The sequence below is a fragment of the Rhinatrema bivittatum genome, chromosome 12 (assembly GCF_901001135.1).
Source record: "Rhinatrema bivittatum chromosome 12, aRhiBiv1.1, whole genome shotgun sequence".
Classification (NCBI taxonomy): Eukaryota; Metazoa; Chordata; class Amphibia; order Gymnophiona; family Rhinatrematidae; genus Rhinatrema; species Rhinatrema bivittatum.
The window spans coordinates 71,215,733-71,228,431 of NC_042626.1; the positions used below are offsets into that span (position 1 = coordinate 71,215,733).

The following is a 12,699-nucleotide window of genomic DNA, read 5'->3' on the forward strand; positions in this document are numbered from 1 at the left end:
CCGGGAAACAAAAAACCAGATAGGCTAACTTCAGTGCCAGGAAAAATAGTGGAAAGAGTTCTAAAGATCAAAATCACAGAACATATAAAAAGACATGGTTTAATGGAACAAAGTCACCATGGACTTACCCAAGGCAAATCTTGCCTCACAAATCTGCCCACAAGCAGTCTCTCATCTTTCCTCCATCGCCACCGCTGTCCGGCTTCACAGCCTGGAAGCCACCGCCGTACTCCTCCTCTTCACGGCCAGGAGGCCGCTGTTGCAACCGCTCCCCCCGCAGCCTGGAACCGCCGCCGTTCCGTCTCTCTTGTGGCGGGCCAGCCACCGCTGACGCCTCTCTTCACGGCCAGGAGGCCGCCGTTGAAGTTCTCACTTTTCGCGGCACAAGCCACCGCCTACCAGCTCTTCATGCAGCCTGGATGACAGCAAAACCCTCTACGCGGCCTGGGAGCCACTGCTGCCTTCTCTCTTGAGGCCTAGTGCCGCTCCTACTTCTCCTTCGCGGCCAGGAGGCCACTGCTGAAGCCGTTCCTCTTCGAGGCCTGGAGGCCGCTGCCAAAGCCTTCCTCTCCTGTGTCCTGGAGGCCATCCCGGAGTGCCTCTTTGCGGCCCGGTGGCTACCGACATCATCTCCTCCCCTGCATGGGGAGTCTCTGCTTGCAGTCTTCTCTCTTCGCGGAGGGAACTGCCTCCAATGCCTCGGGCCTGCTTCAATTCCTCTTCACAGCATGGCTGCTGTCCGAGGTCCTGCCTTCCTCTTTAGGCGCAGAGCCGTGCCTCTTCAGCCTATTTAAAGGGCCAGTCCTTCTGGCTCCTCCTTGTGATGTAATCGAAGCATTTCCTCTTCAGCCCTACAAAAGGGCTCAGCCTTCAGTCAGTCTTCACCTTTGCAAGGACTTGGACATGGAGTTGGACCTCTCCTGGATCTTCAGTTCCAGCTCTTTGTTCCAGGAGTCCTCCGTGATCCCTCTTCACTTCTTCAAGGCTCTCTGTTCTTCGTTGGTCCTCCTTGTCTTCATCCATGGTTCCTGAACCTTCGTTGTAGTCTTCGTTCCATGACCTGGTCTCTCGACGGATCCCATTCTCCTGTTTTCAGATGTCCTCGTGTCTTCAGATGTCCTGATGTCTCCATGTCCAGACATCTCCCTATCTCAGGATGTCCTGACGCCCCCTTGTCTTCATATGCCCAGACGTCTCAGCCTTCTGATGTCTTCGTCCGTCATGTTCCAGTAGTCCCTGTGGTCCTCCTCTCTTGAAATTCCCTGATGTCCAGATGCCATAGATGTCCTGATGTCCCGAGGTACCAGTGTCCTTTCGTATCCGATGTCCTCCGTTCCAGCCCTGATGTTCCGAGTCCTAATCCTGAAGTACTGTCAGTCCTCAAGTTCCAGGTTCAGCTTTGCCTCGCCCTTGTCCTCGACTTCAGCTGAGCTTCCTGGGAGTAAATCCGTTCCTGGAGCCCTCTAACGGTTGGTTCTGTTTTCGAGCACTGCCCAGATTCCTTCCTTGCCCTGAGCCTCAGTCCTGTGCTTGTTCCGCTCTCTACGTGGTCCGCGACCAGCCTCTTCAGGTTGTGTAGGGCACGCCATGGGACAGGGTGGTCCATGACCAGTCCTCATCGGCTGTGTAGGGTGCCTTGAGGGGCAGCGCCTGTCTAAGTCTCCGAGTATCCTGAGTCCTTACCCTCGCCTGAGTCTTCCCAAATTCCAAGGCCTCATCGGAGTATCCGGATCTTTGCTTGACTCTCTAGTATCCACCTCTGATCTTCAATCTATGTCTGAGCGTCTTATGGCTGAGTTTCAATCCACTTCATGTCTTTGTCTTGTCTGAGTTCCAAGCTACCTTTGTCCTTGTTTCATCTGAGTTCCTAGTTCCAAGTTTCATCATGTCCTCGTCTAGCCCGAGTTCCAAGTTACCTCTTGTCCTCGTCTCATCTGAGCTCCCAAGTACCAAGCGTCCTCGTCTTGTCTGAGTCTTCGTCTCGTCCGAGTCCCAAGCTCCAGTTACATAGAAACATAGAAATGACGGCAGAAGAAGACCAAACGGCCCATCCAGTCTGCCCAGCAAGCTTCGCACTTTTTTTTTTCTCATACTTATCTGTTTCTCTTGGCTCTTAGTAACCTTTTGGTTCTATTTCCCTTCCACCCCCACCATTAATGTAGAGAGCAGTGTTAGAACTGCATCTAAGTGAAATATCTAGCTTAATTAGTTAGGGGTAGTAACCGCCGCAATAAGCAAGCTACTCCCATGCTTATTTGTTTACCCAGACTATGTAATTCAGTCCTTGTTGGTTGTTGTCTGTATATAGATCCAATTTTCTTCATTCCCCCTGCCGTTGAAGCAGAGAGCTATGCTGAATATGCATGAAGTATCAGTCTTTATCCCCTGCCATTGAAGCAGAGAGCTATGCTGGATATGCGTGAAGTATTGGTCTTTCTCCCCTGCCGTTGAAGCAGAGAGCTATGCTGGATATGTGTGAAGCCTCCGAGCTTCCTCGTCATCTTCAGTACCATCGCCTGTCCTCGACCTCTGTCCATCCTGCCACATCTGCCGCTACCCAGTAGCAGCTCCAAAAGGGCTATCGAGTGGCTGGAGGGCTACCCCAGAGACCGGTGCGTGCAGGTTTGGCAGAGGTTAGGGCGGTGGCCAGCCTGCTCTGTGGGAGGGAGCACTCCCTAGTGCTCCCTCCCATAGATTCCAACAGAAAGAAGCCATTATTAAAGAAAAACCGCATCAAAGCACATCTGGAGTTTGCCAGAAAGCATTAGAGTGAGCCAGCTAAAATGTAGGATAAGGTTTTGTGGTCAGATGAGACAAAAATGAAGCTTTTTGGCCAAAATTCAAAATGCTATGTGTGGCGCAAACCTAACACTGCCCATTCCTCAGCAAACACCATCCTAACAGTAAAGTATGGGGGTGGCAGCATGATGTTGTGGGGATGCTTTTCCTCAGCAAGGACTGGGCATCTTGTTACAATTGAAGGACGGATGGATGGTGCAACATACAAAAAGAACCTGCTTCAGTTTGCTAAAAAACTAAAACTTGGGAAATTTACCTTTCAGCAGGACAATGATCCCAAGCATGAGGCCAAAGCAATGCAGAAGTGGCTGAACAACAAAAAGGTGAATGTTCTACAACGGCCGAATCAAAGTCCAGATCTCAGTCCAATCGAGCACCTGTGGCACTATTCGAAAATTGTACTCCATAAGCATCATCCAAACAACCTGGAGCAAAACTGCCAGGAAGAATGGGCAACAATCACTCTCAAACAGTGTGTAAAGCTGGTAGAAACTTCTACCAGTCTTCTACCAGTCTGAAGGATTGAAAACTTATGCAAGTTTCATTTTTCATTTTTTTATTTTATTTAACAAAAAATGCAGAAAAATAATGAATTGTGACTGAAAAATTACTTAGGGATGGTAACTTTTAAACAGGTGCGCAGGCACACATATGTGCACATTTTCTGACTTGCGCCCAGAGACGTGGTAATTTTATACACACACGTTTATATGTGCGCATATTATAAAATAGGCTGAGCATGTGCACGTGCACCCGATTTTAAGTGGGCACATGCCTATACAGGCAAATGCTGCTTCTACCAGGTAAGGAGGGGGGGGGGGGGGGGTTAATACACAAGCACGCCGACACAATTGCCTGTTTTGCCAGTTTGCCCAGGCAAGGGATAGGACTTCCAAATCCCCCTACCTTAATAGCCCTCCTTCCCCTGCTGTTAGCCTCAACCCTTAAACCCCCACTGATCTGTGTAATTATTTTTGCTTTATGACACAGACATCCATAGTGGCAGGGGACCCAGTACACGCAAGTATTTCCTCACTGGTTTCACTGTGAAAAAATGTATGTGCGCAGCGGGAGATACGTGCATACACTGGCGCCTTTCATAATCTGCTCGGTGCGCACCAGCCCAACATATTCGCGTATCTCTCAGTTTTGGCACACGCCGGGCTTTTAAAATTCACCTGTAACAGCATACAGGTTTGCAATAATCATACTGTCTGGAGCAATCTACGTAGGTGTCATTTGTAATCCACACAAATCTTCCGTCTTTAGGAGATTGAATACTTTTGCAAGCCACTTGTATGTGCTGTATGTAACATTAAGCAAAATTATGGGTTAGAATGAACAAAAAATGACAGGTTTTAAATTTTAACATCCATCTTTATTTCATAATATAGCTGGCAGAAGACACACAGAGAAGAATGGAGAAAGATAAAGAGGCTTTAAAGGAAGCCAGGGCAGAGCTGAATGAAGCAAGACGTCAGTGGCAACATCTGCAGGTGGAAATTGAATCTCTCCAATCTTTGGTAAGGTCAGGAAATCGTTGTTAGATTAAATAGTTATATTTTCAAACTCCCCACCTAGGTACAAAGTCATGACATGCTTACCACTAATCAATGTAAATTGTTAGATATTCTCCTGGCACTCGCATTGCAGATAGTAGTTAGCAATTGGAAATATAGTAGTTTGCTGAACTGCACCTTCTTGTGGAATACCGTATGTCTGGTTTACAGATATAAAGTTGCTGTAGCAGTAAAACTGTGCCAGTAGAAGAAAATTCATGCTATTTGGCATTCCTTGACAGATTTTCCTGTTTTCTGAAGATGACCACAAATTTTCATTTTGAAGCTTAAGAGGTGAATTGTAAAAGCCGGACCATGCGCCAGAATTGGGAGAAAACGTGCATAAGTCAGGCTCATGTGCGCCCACCAAATTTTAAAAGCTGCCTAGTTGCACGCATATCTCCCGCAGCGCACACATCTCAAAAGTTTTCAAAAATGGGCAAGGTGTGAGCATGGTCTGGGAAGGATATTAGCTTTTCAGGGTGTGGCCAAGAAATGTGCATGTGTATATGCAATTGGGGGCGCACCCAGATCTCCTGCCGAGTAAGTTTACTTCTGTTAGGGATGAGGTGTTAAGTTGAAAAATATAAAAAGCTAGCCATGCCTAAGGGATTTTAAGTGTCTGGGGTAACTGGGGGGGAGTGTCAGCTATTCAACCAAGAGAGTTTGGATGACCAAGCTGTTAACTGGGAGAACTGGTAGACGGTGAAACTGGTAATGGCGTGGAAGTGTGCCCCTTTTAAAATTCCCCGACTTGGACAGCAAACACAGGATTTATGCGCACATGCATGTGCCCACATAAAATTGGGTAACATGTGCATACAGTCAGACTATTTTATAATGTATTTATGAATGTATTGAACTGACCCATGAATGTATAGACCCATGTCATGTACTATTCCTCTTTCAAGTATCAACCTGAGTCATGAATGTATTGATCTGGCCCTATGAATGTATAGACCCATATTATGTCTGTCTCATCAAACTATCTATTAGCCATGATCTATAAATGTCTCTTGTGAACTGTTGTGATCTTTATTAGGAATGACGGTATATAAAATGCTTAAATAAATAGATATGTGCGTGTATGTTATAAAATGGTTGCATATCTGGGTGCTCGCCAACACACATTAAAGTGTGCCCACGTGTTGGTTTGAGTTACTGTTTCCTGTGTATAAATGCCTATTTCTCCTGCATGTCTTTTTTTATTATTGTATTGCGCTTTTGAATGTGTAAAACGTTCAATTTATTAAGAAAAAGAGTGAACTTGAAAAACTTCCCTAGAAAAATGTCCATGTAGACAAAGTTGTTCTTGTGTGGGTGAAATTTCAATGGGAAATGCAGCACATAGATTTAAAATTCCAAGCTACACAAGTTCTTTTCCTCTCCTGACCTCTCAGAACGCTTCCTATGCAGTCCAATTAAACATACACTCACTGTGGAGAGAAGAACCGATTTCAGACAGTTTATCTGGGGAAATGGCTTTGAAAGTCAACTTTTATGGGGCCAGTTCTCAATAGGACAAAGTCTGCAGGTACTTTTTACTCACAGACTTTGCACCCATTTTCAACATAAAAACAAGCAGAGTTGCTTACCTGTTCTCCGAGGACAGCAGGTTGTTAGTCCTCACACATGGGTGACATCTGTTGCGCTCGGGGGTGGACCCTTGTCCTGGAGCAGTGGAGAACGGCTTCCTGGTAGGGACCAGGAAGCACCTGCCCCCAGGGGGTGAAGCACTGGAGGAGACAGGGGCTAGGATGATCTTCACCACTGGAAGCCCACGGTCCCCCCGGGTAGAGCCCGAAGGGACCCGGCCCGCTTGGTCTTAGATGGGCCTTGCAGGGTCTCCTGGAAAGGTAGTAGACAGGCGTGCCCACAGACAGCAAGGGAGCGCGGTCGGACTTCAGCTGTAGGTCTGATGGAGCAAGGAGGATCAGACCAGTGTGGGCGATGACGAGGCAATAGGCAGAGCCAGAATCAGGAGACGTGCTCAATCAGGCAGAGGTCAGAATCCGAGGGTCAGTCCGAGGAGTAGTCAATGAGGTAGGGGTCAGGTTCCGGAGGTCAGATGAGGTCACAAGGCAGGCAAAGGTCAGGAGGCAGGCAGCAGACAGAATGGTCAAGGAACAGGCCGAGGTCAGTACCAAAGAGACAGTTCGGAGGTACTACCTGGAACAGTAGGATCCTGGAACAAGACTGGAACAAGGCTTAGCACACAGTGACAATCTAGCACACAATGCCGACCCGATTGCCAAGGCAAGGAAGTGCAGGTAGCAACTTCCTTAAGTAGTTCCTTCAAACAGGGCGCGCCACGGAGCTAGGACCCGCCCCTGGCCCTATAAGAGGCCGAGCGGTCCGCGCGCACATATGGGCATGGCTAATGCCACGGGAGACGCCGAACTCCGGTGTGAGACCTAGTGTGCAGTGGAAGGCCCGGCGACCGCCGCCGCAGGATACCGAGGCTTGGAGCTCGCGGCTGCCGCTAGGGAGGCTGACCCAGGACCTGCAGAGGAGCCAGAGAGGTGCACAGGCTCGTGCGCGGGTCGGACGCGGACAGGGCGTGCAACAGTACCGCCCCCCCCCCCCCCCCCCGGCCTCCCTCTACGCGGCCGTGGCTTGTCAGGGTAAGTCCTATGAAAGGTCTTCAGGAGTTCCTTGTCAAGGATGTAGTGGGAAGGTTCCCACGAGTTCTCCTCAGCCTCATAACCTTCCCAGGCTAGGAGGTACTCCCATCTCCCTCGACGCCGACGTCTGTCGGCGTCGACGACCTCTCTTACCTGAAGAGATGTGTCGGGTTCGGTAGAGTCCCATGGAGGAGAGGGAACTCTACGTGAGAGTCAGGAGAGGACCAAAGGTTTCAGCAGCGGAACATGGAACGTGTTATGGATGCCCATGGCACGTGGCAGCTGGAGCTGATACAATTCTGCTCCCACTCTTCGGATCACTGGAAACGGGCCAATGTATTTGGGCGCCAAGCGATGCGAGGGAAGTCTCAATCTTATGTGTCGAGCGCTCAGCCACACCTTCTGGCCAGGATGGAAGAGTGGAGCAGGACGTCTATGGGCATCAGAAGTATGTTTGGAACATTCAGCGGCCTGGGTAAGGCATTCTTTAACTTGGTTCCACACCTGACGAATGGTGTGGGCCATGGATTGCTCAGAGGAACTGGAAGTGGCAGCCGAGGTTGTCGTCCGAACACCATGGAGAGACGTCAGTGGCAGCAGCGACGTGGGTATTGTGCGACAGTTCAGCCCAGGGTAGTAGGTCAGACCAGTTGTCCTGCTGATCATTCACATAGGAACGGAGGAATATTTTTAGGGTTCGGTTGGTCCTTTCAGCCTGACCATTGGCCTGTGGGTGGTATGCCGACATGAAACTCAAGGCAATGTTAAAACTTCTTACATAGAAAGCGCCAGTACCTGGCGGCAAACTGTGGTCCTCAGTTGGATATAATTTCCTTTGGGAATCCATGGAGACAGAAAATGTGTTTTAGAAACAACTTGGCTAATTCTAGGGCCGATGGGAGGCCCGGCAAGGGAATAAAGTGACCCATCTTCGAAAAATGGTCGATGATGACCCAGATTACAGTATTGTTCTGGGACAGAGGCAAGTCCATAATAAAGTCTGTAGAGATGCTGAATCATGACTCGGTAGGTGCTGGAAGTGGTTGGAGTAGGCCCCAAGGCGGCTTCTGTTGGGCGCAGATGGGACATGAATTTACATAGTTACGAGAGTCTTGCACCATGTTAGGCCACCAATAATATCTTCGTAATATCTCTAGGGTCCTGGCACGACCCGGGTGTCCTGCCGACTTGGAATCATGAGCCCATTTCAGAACTCGTTCACATAATCTACGTGGAACAACAGTTTTCCCAGCTGGAACTGTGGTGGTCACGGCAAGGGATACAAAGGCAGGGTCTATGATGTATCCGGGAATGTCAGGGACATTCTCAGGTTCAAAGGATCTGGATAGTGCATCAGCACAGAGGTTCTTGGAAGCTGAGCAGCAACATAGAACAAAGTTAAACCGTTCAAAGAAGAATGCCGATCGGGCTTGTCGAGGATTCAAGAGTTGAGCTTCTTTAAGGTGCTCAAGATTCTTATGGTCTTTGAAAATGGTAAACTTGTGTTGCGCCCCTTCCAACCAGGGGCGCCATGCTTAGAGTGCCAACTTGATGGCAAGAAGTTCTCGGTCACCAACAGTGTAGCGTTGCTCTGTAGGAGAGAACTTGTATGAGTAGAATGAACAAGGTATCAATTTATCCTTGGGAGAAAACTGGCTTAAGATGGCTCCTGCTCCAATTGCAGAGGTGTCGACTTCGACGAATGGATGTCTTGGGTCTGGATGCTGAAGTCAAGGACCAGAGCAGAACACTTCTTTGAGCATCCTTTCTTGGTCATGGCAGTGAGCGGAGCAGCTAGGGTAGAATAATTGGCTATGAAGCTCTGCTAATAATTGGTAAAGCCAAGGAAACATTGTAAGGCCCATAGGCCTACTGGCTGGGGCCACTCGGATCCCCTGGACAAAACTTGATCAGATATGATGTACCCAAGGAAGGATACGTGATTTTGCTCAAAGAGGCATTTTTGTAACTTGGCATAAAGATGGTTTTCTCTTAGACGTTGGAGGATAATCCACACATGATCTCGATGGGATTCAAGGTCTTTGGAGAAGATCAGGATGTCGTCAAGATACACGACTACGAATGAGTACAAGAGGTCTCGGAGTATTTCGTTCATGAGGCGCTGAAAGACCGCAGAGGCATTGCATAGCCCAAAGGGCATCATGGTATATTCATAGTGACCGTCCTTCGTGTTGAATGCGGTTTTCCAGATATCATCAGGTTGGATGCGTACCGGATTGTACGCACCCCTCAGATCCAACTTGGAGAAGATCCGTGCCCCTTGGAGGTGGTCAAACAGTTCGCTGATAAGGGGCAGGGGGTATTGGTCTTTGTGGGTTATGGTGTTGAGCCCTCTGTAGTCAATACAAGGGTGTAAACCGCCGTCCTTTTTCTTAACGAAGAAAAATCCCGCGCCATCAGGAGAATCAGAGGGACGAATGAACCCTTTTTCTAGGTTCTCTTTGATATACTCAGACATGGCTAGGGTTTCTGGGTGCGACAATGGATAAGTTCTGCCCTTGGGAGGTGGCGTGCCCAGCAGAAGTTCTATGGAACAACTGAACTTGCGTAACGGGGCAAGGTATCTGCCTTCTGCTTTGAGAAGACATCTTCAAAGTCAACATACTGAGTAGGCAACCCAGATAGAGTAGCCAACTTCAGAACAGGGACTACTGGAGGTGCTTGACATAAACATGTCTTCTGGCATTTGGAGCCCCACTGCACCAACTGCAGGGAATGCCATTCGAACTGGGGTTGGTGAGCCTGGAGCCAGGGCAGCCCCAGGATAACTGGATGTGTAGAACGCTTTAATACATAGAAGGACATCTCCTCCTAGTGGAGAGTGCCCATGGTAAGACGGACAGCCACTGTTCAATGGGTGATGAGCCCTGGAAGGGGTTCGCCTTGAATGGAGGCGATGCGGAAACTCACATCTAATGGCTGAAGAGGAATGTTCAGAAGCTTGACAATGTCATCCATGATGAAGCTGCCACTTGCTCCGGTATCGACAAGAGCAGTGGTGGTGAAGGAGTGGGCCTCGATGCCCAGAGAGACGGGAAGAAAGAGTTGGGGGCCGGTGACGGTAGCGCCTAAGCTCGGAACCCTCGCCAGGCTTAGGCGTTGCAGTTTTCCAGACGGACCGAACAAGATTGCCGAGTATGTCTGGAAGTGCCACAGTAAAGCAAAGACCCTCCTTCGTCCGGAGATGTTCGGTCGGAGACAGTCGCCCACGGCTCACCTCCATAGTTTCCACCATGGAAGAGGGCAGTGGTGCTGGAGTCTTAGCTGGAGGACTCAGGACACGCGTGGGACACGGTGTAGGAGAGCAGGAAGCCTTTACTTCTAGGCGCCTTTGCCGGAGATGATGATCGATCTTCCCGGTGAGGGAAATCAGGTCCTCTAGAGACGAGGGAGTCTCATGGGCGGAGAGTTCATCTTTGAGAGCGCTGGAGAGTCCATCTAGGAAGATGGCTTGCAGACAATCTTCTTGCCTCCCGAGCTCAGTAGCCAGGGTCTTGGACTCCACCTCATACTCAGAGAGGGTCCGCAACCCTTGGTAGAGGTGGAGTAGACTATGGCTGGCTACAGCCTGGCGGCCTGGGTTTCAGAAGGTCTGCTTGAAGAGAGCAACAAACTCGGATAACTTGGAAAGTATGGGATGAGAGCATTCCCATAAGGGAGAGGCCCATGCAAGAGCCTTCCCTTCCAAGTGGGAAAGGATGAAGGTCACTTTAGTGGTTTCCTTCAGGAACAAGGAGGGTTGCAGTACAATTTACATGAAGCAGTGATTGAGGAAGCCACAACAGGAGCGTGGGTCCCCATTGTATCGAGGAAGTGCAGGGGGTGCCAATGATGCTTTGGGTAGCATAGAAGCCGATAGGCCCACGGGATTGGCCAGAGCTGTATCTCGCAGCTGGGAACGAAGCTCTTCCACCAAAGAGGCTAACGATTCCAAAGCTTGGTGATGTTCTTTGACTGTGGCGGCCAAACCCAGTAGGGCCCTGGAGGCGGGAGACTCCGCCGAGTCCATGGCCTTGGCAACCTGTTGCGCTTGGGGGTGGACCCTTGCCCTGGAGCTGTGGAGAACGGCTCCCTGGTAGGGACCAGGAAGCACCTGCCCCCAGGGGGCGGAGCACTGGAGGAGACAGAGGCTAGGATGAGCTTCACCACTGGAAGCCCGCGGTCCCCCCGGGTGGAGCCTGTAGGGACCCGGGCGGCTTGGACTTAGGTGGGCCTCGCAGGGTCTCCTGGAGAGGTAGTAGACAGGCGTGCCCATGGACAGCAAGGGAGCACGGTCAGACTTGAGGCTGTAGGTCTGATGGAGCAAGAAGGACCAGAACAGTGTAGGTGATGACAATGCAAGGGACAAAGCCAGAATCAGAAGACGTGGTTAATCAGGCAGAGGTCAGAATCCGAGCGTCAATCCGAGGAGTAGTCAACGAGGCAGGGGTCAGGTTCTGGAGGTCAGACGAGGTCACAAGGCAGGCAGAGGTCAGGAGGCAGGCAGCAGACAGAATGGTCAAGGAACAGGCCAAGGTCAGTACCAAAGAGACAGTCCGGAGGTACTATCTGGGAGACGGATGGACAGATACAGGAACAAGACTGGAACAGTAAGATTCTGGAACAAGGCTGGAACGAGACTGGAACAAGGCTTAGCACACAGAGACAATCTAGCACACAATGCCAACCCGATTGCCAAGGCAAGGAAGTGCAGGTAGCAACTTCCTTAAGTAATTCCTTCAATCAGAGCGCACGGCGGAGCTAGGACCTGCCCCTGGCCCTACAAGAGGCCGAGCGGTCCGCGCATGTATGGGCATGGCCAACGCCACGGGAGACGCCGAACTCCGGTGTGAGGCCTGGTGCGCAGTGGGAGGCCTGGAGGAGCTCATGGCTGCCGCTGGGGAGGCCAACCTGGGACCTGCAAAGGAGCCAGAGAGGTGCGCGGGCCAGACTCAGACGGGGCGCGCAAAAACATCATCAGATGGAGCCCCGATGCAGAAAACATGACAGAGTTTCTAGAACTTTGACTAAGCACACTGAGCATGCCCAGCATGTCCTATACCACACGTCCACATGGGGTCCCTCTCCAGTTTTGTATCATAGAATTATAATTAAAATAAAAAAATAGGAGAAACCCAACTCTGCAGAGTGATGGATGGGTTTTGTGAGGACTAACATCCTGTTGTCCTTGGAGAACACCTGTTACAGGTAGGAACTCTGCTTTCTCCAAGGACAAGCAGGATGGTAGTCCTCTCATATGGGTGAATCCCTAGCTACAGGCTGCTCCCAAATGCAAAAAGGGACCAATTGACACCCAACCAGGTGCCAACGAGCACAACAATAATAGTGCTGCCTGAACCCAAACAATGAGCCGCAGAAGAGAAGTGTTAGATTCTATACCTCAAACAGTTTCTGAAGGACAGACTGGCCGAACCTACTGTTGCGTCTGCCATCCCTATCCAGACAGTAATGAGATGTGAATGTGTGGAGAGAACACGTCGCAGCCTTGCAGATCTCCTCCTCAGCAACTGCAAGTGGGCTGTCAGAAAGCTCTGTTGTTAAAGCTGGTATTTAGCAATCAGTAGTTATTTAGAATAGTTGTGGGTGGATCCTTGGACCAATGGCAAGTGACCATGCCCTCGGGGGAAATCCCGAGAGGGACCACTGGTCAGGCTTGGTGTAGGAGACAGACACACACTAGTTCTTTTATTAGACAA

At 50.1% G+C, this 12,699-nt stretch overlaps 1 protein-coding gene across 2 annotated transcripts in view; it reads left to right on the plus strand.

Annotated features, from left to right (window-relative positions):
• Positions 1–12,699, plus strand: part of KRT222 (keratin 222) — a 200,423-nt gene that overhangs the window by 80,116 nt on the left and 107,608 nt on the right. For both annotated transcript variants that reach the window (XM_029574011.1, XM_029574012.1), the window contains exon 5: positions 4,194–4,322. In XM_029574011.1, the coding sequence (XP_029429871.1) occupies positions 4,194–4,322 (129 nt within the window). The remainder of the gene's footprint in view (positions 1–4,193; positions 4,323–12,699) is intronic.